General features: G+C 27.8%; 1 protein-coding gene and 1 long non-coding RNA gene across 3 annotated transcripts in view; one reads left to right on the top strand and one right to left on the bottom strand.

Moving 5' to 3' along the window:
• LOC112684422 (putative protein kinase C delta type homolog) overlaps positions 1-9,203 on the bottom strand; it is a 28,646-nt gene extending 19,443 nt beyond the window's left edge. Inside the window, exons 1-5 of one of the 2 annotated variants that reach the window (XM_025555959.1) lie at positions 8,491-9,203; positions 5,888-5,972; positions 3,757-3,910; positions 3,639-3,670; positions 3,441-3,526 (exon numbers count right to left, since the gene is read on the bottom strand). In XM_025555959.1, the coding sequence (XP_025411744.1) occupies positions 3,441-3,526; positions 3,639-3,670; positions 3,757-3,910; positions 5,888-5,972; positions 8,491-8,607 (474 nt within the window). In that variant the 5' untranslated portion in view covers positions 8,608-9,203. The remainder of the gene's footprint in view (positions 1-3,440; positions 3,527-3,638; positions 3,671-3,756; positions 3,911-5,887; positions 5,973-8,490) is intronic. The other variant, XM_025555960.1, reaches the window with a different exon arrangement.
• A 1,570-nt stretch (positions 9,204-10,773) lies between these two features.
• LOC112684424 lies at positions 10,774-13,591 on the top strand. The gene is made up of 3 exons (XR_003148696.1): positions 10,774-10,932; positions 13,081-13,303; positions 13,475-13,591. It is a non-coding gene; the product is annotated as an uncharacterized LOC112684424 (long non-coding RNA).
• Positions 13,592-18,344: the final 4,753 nt, after the last annotated feature.

Genomic DNA, 18,344 nt, shown 5'->3' with positions numbered 1-18,344 from the left:
TCCCCCCCCGAGAAGTTTTTTGATGCCATAATGCAAATTAATTGTTCAGCTTAAATAATGTAAATTATAAATATCTTTAATTTTCACTGATTATAATCGTGTTTGATGTCAAAAGTTTTTTACATTACTTATCAATGTAATATAAAATATCAATATTCAACCGAATTGGGATTAGGAGTGATGGTCACATATAGTCACTATTTTATAATGTGGATATCATTGATATCAAGTGATCAACATGGGTTTTAAGTATTTAGTAATAATTTATAATAAAGTTTCAGATTATATTATAACCATAAAAAATTGTGCAATTAATTTATACCTCCACCCCCCAAAAAAAAAAATGTTTCACAGGTACGCCATTGCGTATGATCGTATTAATCGTATTTTATATTACTTTATTTCGCTCACACTTAAGTAAATGCATAGTGTATACTGACAACTGACAAGACATGACAGTCACGGACTAAGATATTAATATTCTTATCGACCGATAATTTCCCACATGAAATTATTTATATACCATGTGTGTGTGAGTGCTGTGCGGTCGATTGTTATTAATAATAACTCATTATTATTATCCGATTACAATTAAATTATTAGGGATATTAATATTTTTTATATATATATTAAAGACCTGTAAGGGCTGGGCTGACCCAACCCCGCCCTCAAAAAGCCGAATATTATGTAATTCGTGGAACGTGGGTACTGAGTAATGGATATAATAAAGTTATTTATATATAATTCATAAACATGTCATTAATAAGTAACCTTACTGCTTTTAAATATTATATTTTAATTTGATTACTTATATTATAATTTTTAGAAATATTATAATATTATATTATATATACTATTCATTTTAAAGTATAGGCATCTACTTGACACTTGTATACTTAATATATATTTAACACTTTATTGCACAGCGCTCAGTGTTTACATAAGTTTTTAAATCCAAAAATTGAATTTAACTCTTACCTAGTACTTACTACCTACTACCATTGATTAAATATACATGTATATACTTAGTCTAATATTTATGGTTTATAAGAAATATAGGTTTTAATAAGTATTAAAAATTATTATTCATCCATTCAGAGCAAAAGTCGATATATTATTTCCAATTTAAATGTATTACCGACTTCCTATTTTAATTTTTAAACATTTTTGATCATCTTTAGATGTACTTTGTGTGGTTACTGGTTATTTTTCATATTGAGTGTATGGTTTTAAATAAGAAATTTTAAGAACTTTCTGTTTGATTTAGTTTGTTTTTATCAAACTCCAGTGGCATCATTTGATAATGTTTAGGAAGGGGTGGATAACATTTTTGTACATGAACAATTATTACTCGCAAACTTTTGTATTATATAGTTATTAGTTAAATATGATGTTCTAGGGCTAAAATACATCTCAAACAGAACCAAATTTTTTTAATAGCTTGGAATTATTTTCGGGCCGGGCCTGGTCTTTTTTTACAAAATGTTTTGGAATGGACCGGACCGGGCTTTTTAAGAGCTTATGATAATTTTCGAGCCGAGCCTGGGCTTTTTTTTACAAAATATTTTGGACTGGACAGGGCTTTTTTTATTAAAAAATATTTTGGGCCTACTCGGACCAGGCTTATAAAAAATATCTTTAGACACCAGAACGGGCTTTTTAAGAGCTTTTGATGATTTTCGGTCCGAGCTTGGGCTTTTTTTTCACAAACATTTTTTGGACCGGGCTTTAGAAAAAAAATGTTGGACCGGGCGGGCCGTAAATTTATGGCCCTTGCAGGTCTTTATTATATTACTGATATGTTTAAAATTTGACGTTTTCAAATATTTTTTTGTGGGGGTGGAAACCTCCAGCATCCCCCCCCCCACAAATCCGCTACTGAAAACTTTGTATAGTAACTATATGCAGTTCTTTAGGATGATTATTTCATTCGTGTATTTGTAAAATAAACGTATACTAGTATACCACTAAAATTATAAAATACAGAAAATTGAAAAATGTAGGAAAAATCTTTTTTATTCAGTGGTGTAGTTACGCAGGGGTGATAGAGAGAGTTTCCTCGAGACGCATAATACGTGATAAATTTTATTTATCTATTTAATTATTTTAATATTTTTATTAATATTAGATTAAATGTTTAATATGATTTAAGTATGGTTGTGTTAATCACAGTAATGTTTTAATGACAAAGGTCGAAGAGTCTAATTTATATTAGGTAGGGCGAAAATATATATTGCCTTGGGCCACTGATGAGGATAGCTACTCTGTTTTTGGACGGGCCACTCTTTTTATTAAGATTGCTGTAATTCAGTCTATTTTTGAAGTAGAAAAAAAATTAATTATTGCTTAATAATTGCTTAGTAAAATATATTTTTATCAAAGTCTGGTAATGAAAATGGTGTTTTATTATATTTTATTATTTATTATTTATTATATTCACATAATAAAATAATTAATAATTTGAAAATGATCAAAAAATGTGTATTTCTATATTCCTTAGTTCCTCTAAAAAACCCCATTTCAATCCGAGGTTGTTGGAAGAAAATATACACTATAGTGTAACCATTTAAGTGACTGTACACACTGTATATTATACTTATACCATAACTCATTTTAAAAATAGTGTTCAAAAACTTTGATAATATAAAAATTTGAGTACCTAAATATTTTAAAGGAAAAACATTTTAAAATGTTAACATTTAAATTATTTAAATAGCAGAGAAAAAAATGAAATAATTAATATTCTAAATTTAAATACCGTGATATTGATCAATTAATAAAATTTATAAACTGAAACAATAATTAAAATTTTAAAATTATTTGAATAAAAAATATATTAATTCAAAAAAAAATTTATTATTCGGTGAAAATTATTTAAATATTAATTTTGTAGTGTAGTACACATGTAATAATTTAATTGACTAATGTGTAAGTGTGAGTATACATCATAAAAAAATGTATCTGAAGTATATCATGAATCAATCATTTAAAACTCATAAGAAAGAATGAATAATAAATAACAAATGTATTATGTAACTTATTCAAGAGATTTGACCAATTTTTAACTGTAAGATATTTTTGATAAACAATAAAAGTCTAAACATAATTTGTTGCCTGGTATTTAACAACTCTCAGCCATGTGTTGGTATACTTGTACAATGTTTATTACTTTGATTTTTCTTTATTTATAGTAATTTTAGGAGTATTACAACACGATTAACATGTATGTAAATGTTTCAACAATAAAATGATTGTTTTGAATTTCTTTCTTTTTGAATTATCACATCAATATTAAAAATATAATATGATTCAACCATTTACGGTGATAAATTGCAATGTATAGTATGTATTATTCAAGTTGCAATACGATAATGATTATTGCTGTATTAATATTGCCTTTTGAGCTAATAATTAATTTGTACGTAGCTTAATAAACTCACCACTGTACTTTCGGTATCTCGTCCGGTGCCCGGACATTGTGTCAAAAGTTTGTCGTGACATTTTTTGTGGACAGCAGTTTGACAAGCTAAAAAAAAAATAATTTAATTGAATAAGATATTATATTCAAGAACATAATACTTGTAATAAAACTTATAATCATTTAATATGATAAAATACGTCATGTTCAGCGAACTCACATTGGCATTGGTATCCTTGTTTCCCGAAACCCCTACAACATAATAATATTATACTAATCAAATTTCGATAAACAAATAGGACATATAGTACAAACAATTTTTTTCTATTACTTCTTACCATAGAAAATCTTTACAAAATGCACAAAATGTGGGTTGTCTGAAAAATTTAGCTAAAAACTTATGTCCTTTGACAATATGTACTTTTTGGTGTTTAATGGCCCCTCGTCTTCGAGTAATCGCATGGCCTCTGGCTATATCAACTTGTTGTTGTACTAAAAATATACATCGATTTATTTTAATACTTTTTATTTTTTTATTTATTTTTTTTTTTTTTTGACTAAATCCAATTTTAGATTTGTCGATAAATAAATAAATAGTTTATACATAGCAATAAATAAAAAAATAAATGCTTAGTCTGAAGTATTATTATATTTGTAATATACAACTCGTATCGAATTAAAAATGCATCATCAAGTATATACAAAGTCAATAAAATCGTGACTGAATATGAAAAAATAAAAAAAGGAAAAATTGTTCGTTTAAAGTAGGAATTATTTATTTTAATAGGAGAGGCTAATTGAAATTAGTTCTTACTAGACATAAATATGTTATGAAATATAAATAATTTGGTGATTATTAATTATTATCTCAAATGTATTAATGTAAAATATTATTTTTAAAATCCGTTTATAAATTTAAAATTTTATTTAATTAATTTTCTTATATTTAACGAAATTTCAATTAATTAACCTAACTCAAATGCATATCAAATACAACTTTCAGAATATGAAAATAATTTAGAATATAAGCAACAAATTATGATTAAATTTATCGCTCATAAAATAATTTCACAATAAATATAAGTCCAAAGTAAAATTATTTTAATTTAATAATACCTACACAAATAAAAATACATAATATAAAAATTTAAGTTTACCATAAATTTGTATTGTTCTATTAAATAAATGGTTTATTTAATTTAATATGAAATATACCATTCTTAACTCGAATAATATAAACATAACAATTATATTATTATATATTATTTATATTAAATACATATTTTTTTAATTCTAGAAATAAATCGGTCTTCTATCCTTTAAAAATAAATCCTACTACTTAGTGAACTCAAGCGAGTTAGTAATCCTATGTATAAAATTGATTTATTTCATACATCAATCACTTAATAAACAGTGTCATTATATTTATTCTAAATTAAGAATTTTCACTTTTATTTTTAAATTTATCTAAATTTCTAATATTAGTACTTAATCTTTCATTGTATTAGTTTAAATTAAATCCTTAAATTGTGAAACCTGTATATTTAAAATCAGTTTATTATTAAAAAAAAATAAATAAACAACTGGTAATTTAAGTATTATTTGAGTAATAAAGAATATTACTATTATTATCATTATTATTTGCATTATACGTATTGACTTTATAAATTTATACTTGGTGTTTCCAGCTTAACGTTTAAAAAGTTATAGTACCTGCAGAAAAATTCTTTAAATAGTATTTTCAAATCTAACTTTTAGAGCTAACTTTTTAAAACTGAAATTTAACTTAGGATAATATTATAAAGTTTTTCAAAGCAAATTTAAAATTCTAACTTAAATAATAAAATTATTATTAAAGAAAATGTGTGTAACGAGTCCCACTATTCCTAGACTCCAGCGAATTATAAATATTTTATTAGTTAAAATTGTAGAATCTATTTTTAGTTATTCCTACGGATTATATAAATGTAAGTTTTCGTGTCATAAAACGAAATGAATTAATGTTTTTTAAGAATTAATTCGTTTTAGTAAAAAATATAGATTTAGGTTTTAAGACTTGACGTATTGCCTTGACTTCATTAGTCAATAAAATCAAGGCCAAACAAACAAATCCAGTACAACATTGGTAAACACAAAAAAGTTAGTTAAGTACTATACCCACAAAGCAATAAATAGTAAATAATGATTTACAAAAATAAACATTTATTTTCTTTATAAATAATACATTAAAACCTAATATTTAAATATTAGATAAATATTTACAATTTAATATTACATATGTATAATAAAAATATACTAATATTATCAACAAAAAAAAAAAATTAAAAATACATTTTTCAATTAATATTTAATTAATAATTCAAACCTGTATACATTTTCTTTGTTAATTTATTCCAACTCAAATTTAATTATCTCGCTTATGAATAACTTAATAAATTAGTACTAATTCAAAGCGAAATGTGTGCTTACAATTATCCGCTATGTCTGTGTCAACCAAATTGTGATTGTAACTAACTGGAAGTAATCCTTGTGAAACTTTACTTCGGCTTCTGCTCTAAAATTTAATACGAAATATAATCATAATTAAACAAAGAAATTTAGTAAGTACATATAATAATATAATATAAATACTAATAAATTGAGACTTTATCATTGTTAACACACAATTTAACTAGAGAAGACTTATTTGACTAACTACACTACTATTATTATCATCTATATCTATTGTATCAATGAAAGTATTTTTTATAAAGTTATTTTTTAAACATATTTTTAAAATTTTAAGTATCTAAGCTTATTCATAAATAAATATTTTTATATATATATATATATATATAGTTCGACAGTGCAGTTCAAAATTGTAACTGAAAAAAGCTTTCATTTCATTATTTTTAAATAATAATCTTAAAATCCTATAGTTAAATAAATTCTGTACAACGTTGTATTATTTGTAGTTATTTTTAGTTGTTCCAGATTTTAACCGACGCATCGATATTAGGTATTCTTATATTATTATATTTTTAAATAAATATAAGTAGGTCTACATCGATCGTTTCTAATGGTAGTTAATTATATTCGAACTTCAATATTGTAATAGAATAATCTAAACCCTATTAGTCCAAAATTTTAATTTCAACAACTGATCAATGGATTGATTATCAATAGTTTGATAACAGCCTTTTTTTTATCCATAGGATATTTTTTTAATATACTCGTGAGTATATTAAAAACGAAATATTTGGTTACTCCATGCATTTTATATTGTAATCATAATAAGTAGATACAGTTTATATTAACAAATTATAATCAATTAATAGAATCAGAAAATGATAATAAAACGATGTGTTAGTAGTGTAAAAAAATAATAAATAATCTAATATGCAATGAATAAAAGAAAAAGAAAATCGTCATGAATCAAAAATATTGGCCAGCAATGGAATTTTCGAAAACCGTAGACTCTCGACGACAACCGCTTACGCACAAATAGCAGACGAAAAAAATGACATTTTTAACACTTTGATGCGACGATATTATAATAATAGCTATACTACGCGCGCCCCGCATTGCAACAATCGCCGCGATATCGAGTCACGTTTCTAGAGCCGCAAAAATTCTCCCTCAAATAAATCATCTACTCATCTACTAAACCATCGAACGCAATATTCTTAACACTAACTATTTTTCTTTTATTCTAGACACTAATTTTGACGCATCCATCATAATTATATTATAAAACTATGTTTTTTATTTTTCATTTTCAATATTAACTTTATTTTTAGCAGTACAAGTATGTATATTTTTAAATCTTTGCAAGATAAAAACTGATAGTTGAGCAAAATAGTTTAATACTAAAAACTAATAAAAGAAAAATCATTGAAAACAAAATAGATAATCTCGCAGACTGCACCGGGAGTCCGCAGCAGTGATGACAACAAGTAACAGTATCGTTTATTCGCGCAACATTCTCCCTGAACCGTATGAAAACGCGCTTTTTCAAATCTCCTAGGTCCCTGTATATACATTATAAACGGAATGTTTCTCATTAATGACGCGTTTGCCGACGGCTCAGTACGTAATACGGGAGTGGCACGCAAACAGTACGCAGCGGAGTGGGCACAACGGCGGTGGTATATATCTGTTCCGTTTTCGTTCTATTTCGGTCCGGCCGGCTCATCCGAAGATCGTCCGAATATTTTCATCGACGCCTCGGCGGCATTATTATATTATATTTTTACGTGAAATGATGATAACGATGATGATATTAACAATGATAGTGATGTTAATAATGACGATGCGACGATATTCTTTTTATTTTTACGCGACAATAACAATCAGTGGCGGTTTTTAGAATTTTCTCTGAGGTCCTTTGATATTATCTTATAATATATTAAAATGTTTAACACATTAATAATTTATTACTTAAATTTAATTTTCATATAAACGAAAAAAAAAACATAATATAGACATATTTTAAACCAAAAGGTTCCAAGCAAATAATAAATCACATCTTGAACTCAGAAATTTGGGGGGGGGGATCCAGATTCCCTGAACCCGCCCTCCCGTAAAGCCACCACTGTGCACAATACTATTATCAGTCATCGCATAACATACAACTTAGGATATACACTATATCATTTGAATACACAACACACGCTCGCCTGGCCAGTGCAACTCCCTTCCGGCTGTAGTACACAGGTCATTGCCTAAATGTGCGCGATAGGTTTTTCGGAAATTCTAGTTGCGGAGTTGAGAAACACAAACGCAACGTAGACGATCGCAGCGCGCGCACGAGATAGATACAGCGAAAATTGCGGGATCAGCACGTAGTCGGACGAGCGGGCGCACGCGCGCCGGAAAATAAAATAGAAAACACGCATGAATCATCGCGATTACAGACGCCATCATTGCCTGTGCGATTTATAGGTAAATATTAAATTATTGTTATCGTTATCACGTGGCAATATCGCTTGGCGGACATGAAAACATCGTTTAGCACATTATCGCGGTATAGGTGCGTAACATTAGGTAATAGTAGGAAGTTATTATTATCAGTACCTATGTATTGGTATTACCTCGGAATGATGGTTGCTCCGGGACCGGTTGTCCGTCTGCCGCTTTTGCGAATTGTTGCTACAACTTCTCTTCCTGTTACCCGTGAACATCATCGTGTCGACGTGTTGTATTCTCATTCTGTGCGACGACCGATGGAGTCGTCAGTTGCACACCTACATACCCGACCGGCATACGCGCCACTGCAGTCCGTACCTACGACGCGATAAATCGCGTGCGATCGATGCGCGTACCTACCTACCCATACGTTTGATGGGTGTTCTTGTTCGTTATCCGCTTCGGTTTTTTTTCCGACGAATAACCGATGTCCAACTTGATTGTTACTAATATTATTATTATTATTATTATTATTATAGTACGATGGCGTAGCAGCGTGCCGCGACGATGTCGATGAGAATGTATGCGATTCCAAAGAAACGATGTGTTATTTATCGTACACAATAATACATACTTACAACGTATGATTGTGATTATTATTATGTTACGTCAGCGGTCGTGGTCAATAATAATATTTATTACGACTAGACTGTTCGCGATGATATATTTAACTATAACAATATACTGATACCGTATTATTGTTATAATTATTGCTAAAAACGAGTCACGCGTGCACGGCGACGGCAAAAATGACAGTTGTGCGGTGATCGCGTGCGGTATAAAAATAGAAATTTTCGGATGAACCGTGGTCGCATCATGACTGGAGCGCGCGCCAGCCGAATTTCGCGCCCGTTGTTTTGACTGTGATGCCGACCACATCCCTTCCATCTCGGACTGCCCCACCGTACCGCCTAACCCGATAGAAACACTTACCAGCTTCGGCAACCAATGGCGTGGGGGTGGGCGATGACCCCGTTTTTCGATTTTTCTCCCATCCGTAAAATACCAATAATGTTCTACTATGCAAATAATTATATCATTAACTTTGAATAAAATAAACAAATACATGATTTAATATCTATTTGGATATTTTATGAAAACAAAGTTCAAACGAAACCAATTTTTTTCTTCAACGAAACGCTAACGCATTTATTGCTGACTGCCGGTTATTAATACATGCTAAATCTACCACATTTACTCGTACAATATGAAAAAAAAAATCTAAATAAACTATATGTATCATGTAGGTACATTAGATTTAGTACTTACACATGTCAGAATTCAACATCATTTAAAGATTTGAAATTTAGATATTTATCTGGTCTTAAACTATTGGTCTTTGATCGATATTAGAAGCAAAAGAGTTAACTACTCGGTCATCTGTAGTATGTTAGACAATCTGTAATTTTAAGCAGTTTATGATCTGATATTTATTTTAATTCGTTTGAAATACCTGTTGAATAAATTAAAATGTTCTAGATTCAATAGATAATAATCTGAGTTTAATAAATGTTGAGTATTTAATATTATTTGTGAATAATTAAGACTCGATAACTCGAAAACCTAAAAAAAATAAACAAATATCCACCTTTAAATTTTTTTAAGATTTATAGTTTTCGTAATTCATTAAAATTATAAATATGTTGTATCATTACACATCATTGTTTGCTCACCGTTTTGTGGAGTACAATGAATTTAAGAAAAAAAAACTGGCACATTACGTTCTAGACCAGCGTTTTCCAAACTGTCGTCCGCGGACCCTTAAGGGTCCGCACGTATACCAGAGGAGGTCCGCGAACATAAATTAAAAATACACAAGGTAACCTATCTATGAAAACGAAAATACTGTAATATTCGTATTATATGTGAAACGCATTGCCGAAGTACGAGTAGTTATCGTTGAAAAGCAGTTAAGATTAGAGGCAGACTGATAGGTCTGTATCACCAGCATGGCCATTAACCAATTATTATAAAATTGAAATACAACTTATACAGTATTCAGGGCCGTGGCCAGGGTGGGGGGGTCTTTTGCCGGGGCGGCAAATTTTTAGGGGCGGCAAAATATAAAAACATTTGACATTGAAATGCCATAATAAATATACGCGCGTACCGCCGACTGATTTATACCGCGATAACGACGGTCGACGTCGGGTATCTGATCAATTTTTGATATGGCAAAATAACAAAACAATTAATATTTGTCACTGTAATTCATTTATTCTGTGGTACAGGTAATATATTTTTATCGGTAGTTTTACAGCTATCGTCGTATTCCGGGAAAAAATCAGAACTATTAATATTCCGTGGTACATAAATCTTTGATGGTGCGGTTGTTTATGAACATAGATCTATGTTCGTGAGTCTTGATTATCATTTTATATTTATAATGTACTAGCGCTATCACACTATAATCATTTATTTTCGTGATTTGTGATTCGACTGACGTGTTTTTTGAAAGTGTACCTATTAATCATATAGTTTATTTTAATAATTAAACAGTTTTATTGCCTACAAAAGTTAAAGAAAATTATCATAATCTACATATTCAACATCTTAGAGTTAATACGGTAAGAAAATATTTAATAATTAAAATTTATTTATAGTAAAACAATTTGTGAGTGCCTTGTATAACATCAAGAGCATCATCAATCTCATTTGAAGAAATAATCAAAACATTTGCAGTCAAAAAATCAAGAAAAATCAAATTTTTATTAATCTTTAATTTACACTTTTAGTTTTTAAGAATAGTTATGTTATGTAGGTATATTTTGTATAGTTTTAGCATAAATTTTTATGTCTTAATTTTTCAAAAAACCTAACAGTATAATAAATATTACAACAGTATAATAGCATATTTGTCACTTAACATCCGATAAAATATTAAAAATTTTAGAATTTTTCTCAAACTTATATTGTAATAACAACACTGAAATTTATTTGTAAATTATTGGGGCTGAGTGATGGAAAGGCTGGCGGCAAAATTAAAGCTTGCCCCTCTTAGAATAATGTGTGGCTGCGGTCCTGACAATATTATGTACTTTTTTTGTACAATTTTGTATACCCACCCAATCCCGAGAAAACCCGATTTTTTTATAGTCATCACATTTTATACTGTGCCTACTACCTATAATAGCTATAATGCTATACAGTAATACCGTCCTACTAAAATAATGTGACAATAAGTTAATAATAACTTAATAATAGCCCACTAAACATTTGATGTTACCAACATCCCAACGATGTTGGTTATGTTATATTTAAATCATCTATGATTTGTACAACCCGTGTTATAAGATAACGATATTTATTTATAACACTTAACTATACCCTATACCAGTGGTCGGCATCCCGCGGCCCGTGGGCCGCATGTGGCCCGGGAAGCACTTTTTTATGGCCCGTACAAAGGTGGTTAATTTTTGTGTTTTATTTTTATTCAATAAAATTGTTCATACAATTTTCAATACTATTCAATTCTTTTTTCTTTATTAGTAAAATCTAATCTAATCATTAATAGTTGATGTTTATTCTATATAGTTATATAGTCAGTTTAATCTATAAAATTGTTATTATTATCTAATCGGAGTCGAAGATAATGATGGCTGCACTACTCAGTCATAGGATAAATTAAATATACTAATATACCTATTTTTAAAAATTAAATATATTTAAATATATTTATATATATATAAATAAAAAAAAATAAATACATAAATAAATATATTATATTTTAATTATATTTAATCTATGGTCACAGTTACTTTGCGTTTGTAGCAATTAGTATTACACCATGATTACGCCCGTACGTGTGACTTTTTGCGTTTGTAATAGTTTCATTTAACAAGTAAATCCAAACATTATGGCGACTAAAAAAAGAAAAATTTGTAATGAACATCGTTTTTTTTAATAATTCTTGGGCTACTTTATACTTTTTCACTTTTTCGTCGAAAACTAAGGTAAACCATTATGTTTAATTTGTCAAAAAATTAAATTTTTTCTTAAAAGCAATTTTTTCCAGTAGCATTTGTATTTTTTACACTCATATTTCTATATAAAATAATCAAATATAATAGCAATACAATTATTAGTATATATCATATGTAAACATTTTTTTTTTAATGTGGCCCTTGATAAACATTTGAAAAAAAAATATGGCCCACGTGGTTCAAAAGGTTGCTGATCCCTGCCCTATACCATAGCTGCCGCGGGCGTCGGCAGGATCAGTGTTTATAATAATGAAAAAAAAGATAACATTCTATGAATTTGTCATCCAAATTACTAGATTATTTAGGTTGTTTATAAATACCTAATTTTGTAATTTTGTATGAATTCATTCGACTACCCAATTACAAAAATACTCGACATTTCGACCACCGTCGTTTTTCAGACAGGTCTTTTCTGTATTTTAAATTTCTATCATCTGTGTCTGTTGTGTACTGTACTTTAGTATTACTAATTTGGACTTGCTACATCTTATATTGTCATTACAGTGAGTGTTACGTCTATTGCGATTCTATCATAATAAAATCATTTTTATTGATTTATTTATTTTTATTAACCTATTTGATATATTGTATAGAATACAAATATCTGCAATTTTTGGACAGTTAAAAAAGATAAGATTATTAATTATGAAATAATTTATTGGATCTTTTTGTTACTTCTCTTTATTTTTAAGCGTAAATACTTACTATATTTTGATTTAATAATTTTTGCAGAGCCACAGAAGAAAATGGGTTATTGTTATATTCGATTCTTGTAAACAATATAGTGTTTTGCCTGTGAATTGGTTAGTCGAACCTGAAGCAAATAACATAGAAAGATTTTGTTATTGGCCAAATAGTTGAGTTACAAGCAATGAGTTGAGGGAAGCTGAAGAACCAAATTTTGATTGGAACATTTTTAAAATAAATATTCTTGGTAGCGATAACTCGTTTTTTGGTGAATAGTAAATCTCAATTCATTTTAGAATAAAATAACAATTTTATAATTTTTAAATTTATCTTGTTTTACAATCTTTATTATTGAATAACAATAAGATACTGCTTACTAAATTATTAAGTATTTAAATTAGATAAAATCAATGTTATGATGAATATCTATGAATTTTAGATTGTTTTAATAAAGCATGGCATACCCAAATGGATATTGAATCATCCACAAAAGATGAGCTTCAAAATCAGAAAAAAGTAAAAACTCAACCGGCTAGTACATTTTCAGATGAAAGTGAATATGGCATGTTGTTTAGTTTAGATTATTGAATACGTATCAATAACAACAAATTAATTAATTCATTGAATATCCTATATTTATAATTAATATTTTCGTAATTTTATTTTAGAACCAAGTGCAAAAATTATACCGTATGCCAAGTTCTCAGGTTAACCAAGACAATATACTGAATTAGTTACATCTTCAAATATTTACTTAGGGCCATCAGCTTTATCATCATTATCAAACCATCAATAAAATATACCAGTAAATCATCATGCCATTTTAATTTTTAAAATAAATTATGAAAACATTCATTAGGTACTCATTAATAATAACTTTATAAATTAAAAAGTCAATTCCAAATAATAATTACTAAATTAGATTAAATGCATGTCGAGCTTAAATAGCAAAGATATATTATTATATATTGTACATCTATATTGGTATAAAGAAATTTGTACTTCATTTTTTTTATCAGTAAGAAATTTTAAATTTAATTTTGTATCATTGTTACAGATAGGTGCTTATAAATATAATAGTGGTTATCCTATTGAATTAAATCATACATTAAGTCTGAGTGGTAAAATTCTTAAAATTAATGATGCTTTAAATAAAATATATAAAGAGCAAGTATCTTCAAATTTATTACTGCAACGTGTTTTGTCTAAAATTGAAGGCATAGAAGCAAATAGTCTAACAATTTCCAAGAAGTTTGTACATTTGGATTCTAATTTTTTAAATCTATTTCCAATAAATAGTACCATAAGTTTTATGCAAAATAAAAACAGGATTCGTGATGATTCAGATTTTATTTTAAAACTAGCTTTGTGGAAGCATGAAACGTATATGTTTCGCACTCTGCTATTTTTGTGGCTGTGCAAAAAAAAATATACAAATGCTACAAGACCTCTACTATAGTTATTATGTTTCTTTTAATCTTATTATCTTACTTGTATACAATTAATATACATATTTTGTTAACTTAAAATAATAGGTTCTAATATAAATGGCGGATGAATCTAGAGAAAGGAAACCTAAAGCTATTAATGATATCATAGATAGTGAAATATCGAAATTTAGAGATCAGATTGTCCTCAAAAATATTAGTAAGTTAGACAGTTTTTGATTTTTACATATTTTATTTGGATATGTTTATTCTGGCGATCATTTGGAAAATTATAAAACGTATTATGTATTTTGGATAATATAATTGATTAGGTACATATTTTACCATTCGTTTTGATGGTCGATAGCTGTTTAATATCCTGTTAGTACCTAATTAGTAATTAGTTTGAATGATTTAGTATTTATATTTTAAGACACTTTCTAATACATTAAATTTTATGTGTATAAACTGTTATTTTTCATTAAGCATTAAGGAAATTTTAAAATAATTAAGATAAAGGAATTTATTCCAAAGTGTTTGTTGTATATTATGTGAATTCGTGTCACATATTACCGTTGAAAAATATCAGTTAAGTTTTTTTTAACATGGATATAAATAATATAAAAATTATTTTATCGAAAACTTTTGATTGGAACCTTATTTTGAATTGTTATAATTGTTTATATAAATATTTTTTGTAGAATGTAGTTCAAAATTTAAAATATCAACATCGAAGAGTTTTTTGTGCTCAATTGGTATTTTATGTTTTTTATACTTTAGCACTTTTTCCGATACTATCAATTATTTTACAGTTTTTTTGGTGGTTGTGATTTGTAATTACATTGCACTATACCACTGACAAATATTGTAGAATTATATTGATTCTACTAAAAAAATACCAAAGCGAATCTATCCTCCCCAATTACCCCAAGTAAATTCGTTGCTATTTGTTATCTGATTTGAAATAATAATTTTCTAACTTTTATTCGCGTTTAGATTGAATAATTACATTTTGATAAATAATATAAACGGTATAGGTATTTTACAAACAATATGATGGTTCAGAACTTATAATAAATCTTAGCTGTTGGAATAATTATTTAATTATTAGGTAAATTTATAGTTATATTTGCAATTGTGATTTGTAATGTTTCTAATTTCTAATTGTTATCAGGCGGTAATTAGTTGTGCAATAAATGATTTACAGATTTGTCAGCAAAAAAAAAAAAATAAAAATATTTTTACATTTAATGATATAAAAATCATTAAAAAAAGATAAGTGGATGTCGCTCTGCTATACAGTAGCTTACATGTGCGTTACTGTAATGAATGAATTGAATTTGAATTCAATGATATAAAATTATTGTATACGAAAAACGATTCTGAGCGGAGACGGATGGTCAGTGTTGAGCCAAGATAACTAAAAATATTTTATCTAGATAAAGACAATAAAGTTAACTTTTTATCTAGATAAATTCGAGATTAATTTTATATTTATTACCATAATCAATCAGCAATATGGTTGTGATATTTTAAAAATCGACATAGTTACCAGGTACGTATTTATGAGGGAGGCCGAGGGGGCCCGGTCCCCCTCTGAAATGAAAAACACCATTGTTAAAGATTGTTATTTTTAACATGGATATGTCTTAATGCTGGGGGTTTCCGAAAATTTTTCGCGACGCAGAGAATGTTGTTATGCGATAATTTAAAATTTTATATTTATAAAATATGTTTATTCTTTTAAGAAAATATATGATGAATTTTGAGTGACTCTAAAAAAAAATTTGTTTATTACAATGTAGTTTACTTTTAAAAAATAATAAATCATTAAAAAATTGAGTTTCTTATTTCTCTGATGGTGTAAATACAGTCGAGAAGTCTTATAGTGTTAAAGTAATTTTTCTCGTAATAGTGTGCTTCCTCTTTTCCTTCCACTCAAAAATCAAATACATAATCGGCCCCCTCCAAAATGAAAATCTATATACGCCATTGATAGTTACAACAGACTACAGTAGAAGTATTGAAAATTGAATAGGTAACTGTAATAATCAATTAATTGGTACAAATTATTATAATTCAACTTGTACAATAATTCAATAAATAGTGAACATAAAAATCACAAACTATTGATACTACCTATATTTAATAATTTTACTGAAATTATAAATAAATAAATTATTATATTAGTAACAATAACATAGAACTATTCAAATAGTTGTATAAAAAACTAGCGTACATAGTATCTTCTTTGCACTTTTCAAAAAATACCCATGCAGTAGAAAGAGAAATAAATTATGTGAAGGGAGTACTACCACGATTCCTAGTCTTAATTGGTTACAATATTGCGTTTACGAGTACTTGCCTCATATTTTACAAGGAACTTGTCCATATCAACATTCAATGCAATTCGAAAATTAAAACAATGTTAGTACTTGGTGCAGAAAAGCTATAACTTAGGCACACTGGTAAAGCAAAATTGACTGAAGGAATTTGTCATTTTCAGTCATGTTAGATATATATAAAAAAAAAAAATACGCTAATAATAGTAATATGATGATATATTTGAACTAGTTTTAAAATAAATAAAAGTAAAGAAAAGTAGATAAAACAAATAAAGGTATTAACATTATTAATACTGTTACGTCGACCAAGCATTGGTCGCGGCGATATTAGTGAATCCGGACGGCTATTCACTAATCCCGTATCACTACGTTGTAACGTCGACCGCACGGAACTGTAGCAATGACGCTCACTCGCATGACCCACTACTCTCGTGTCTCCGACGTCGTGACGGTAGAGTCGAACGGTGCAATTGTGCCACACTTTACAATAAAAATAAAGGGCGCTAACAGTCATAATAAACCATTATGATCGCACACTAGATAAAACATATGTAGTTAGTCAAATCAAAGTAAAACCAGTCGTCATAACCTGACGAGGAGGATGTTGCCATTCCTGTTTTATCTTTTCTTTTAAAAGAAATTGAACAGGAAGAAAATAAATTTTGTTTTTATAATCATAAAGAGACTGACGCTCTTGAACTAACGATTTTAAATTTTCGAGGTTTATTTCATGCTCAACTGACATTTCATAAGCCTATTGAATAAAATAAATAATAATATACACATAATATGGTACATTCTATTTATTTACTTAATTTTTAAAACTTCAGATAATGCGTTTAGTATATAGTATGTCAAAATTATGTACATGCATAAATATAATATAATTACCTTTATATTGTAGACAATTTAGCATAAATAAATAATTGTTGACATCATTTTGATATAACCACAGATTATATACGATTATTATATACTCGTAAAACCAGATGGTGCATTCCATATTCGGCCCATGTTATTCTCAAAAATGTAAAGAAACCAAAACCTACCTCAAATCAGTATCACCACGAATAAGGAAAATAAGGCTTTATGAGAAATTATTGTTTATTAGTTACGCATCACTGACTTTTGACGCCTTTCAGACGTTATATTCGTATCGGGTACCAATTACCGAATTTTTGTTATTTTCACAAATCTATGGTATAAATTTTTTTTTGTATTAATTTTATAACCAAGACAATACTTGTAATTAACATATCTACATTTATATTCAAATGAATTTCAAAAGATGAGAGTTTACTTAGCTGCTCAAACTTTTAGTACAACTGTTGCAGCAGGCGTGGAAACCTATTTAACATTAAATAAATTACTAATTTCTTCAAAACAAACCATTAATTTTTTTAAAGATATTGATAAATTGTTTGATATTTTTAATTCATATAAAAGATCTAATTTAAAAGATTTTAATAGACCATTCAAAAATACTCAGTCTCATAATTCACATTTATTAGTCATAGAATAATTCTTTACAAACTTA

The sequence above is a fragment of the Sipha flava genome, unplaced genomic scaffold, assembly GCF_003268045.1.
Source record: "Sipha flava isolate LNK unplaced genomic scaffold, YSA_version1 249_pilon_pilon, whole genome shotgun sequence".
Taxonomy (NCBI): domain Eukaryota; kingdom Metazoa; phylum Arthropoda; class Insecta; order Hemiptera; family Aphididae; genus Sipha; species Sipha flava.
Note: the sequence above shows the minus strand (reverse complement) of the source record. Positions and strands in the feature narration are given on the sequence as shown.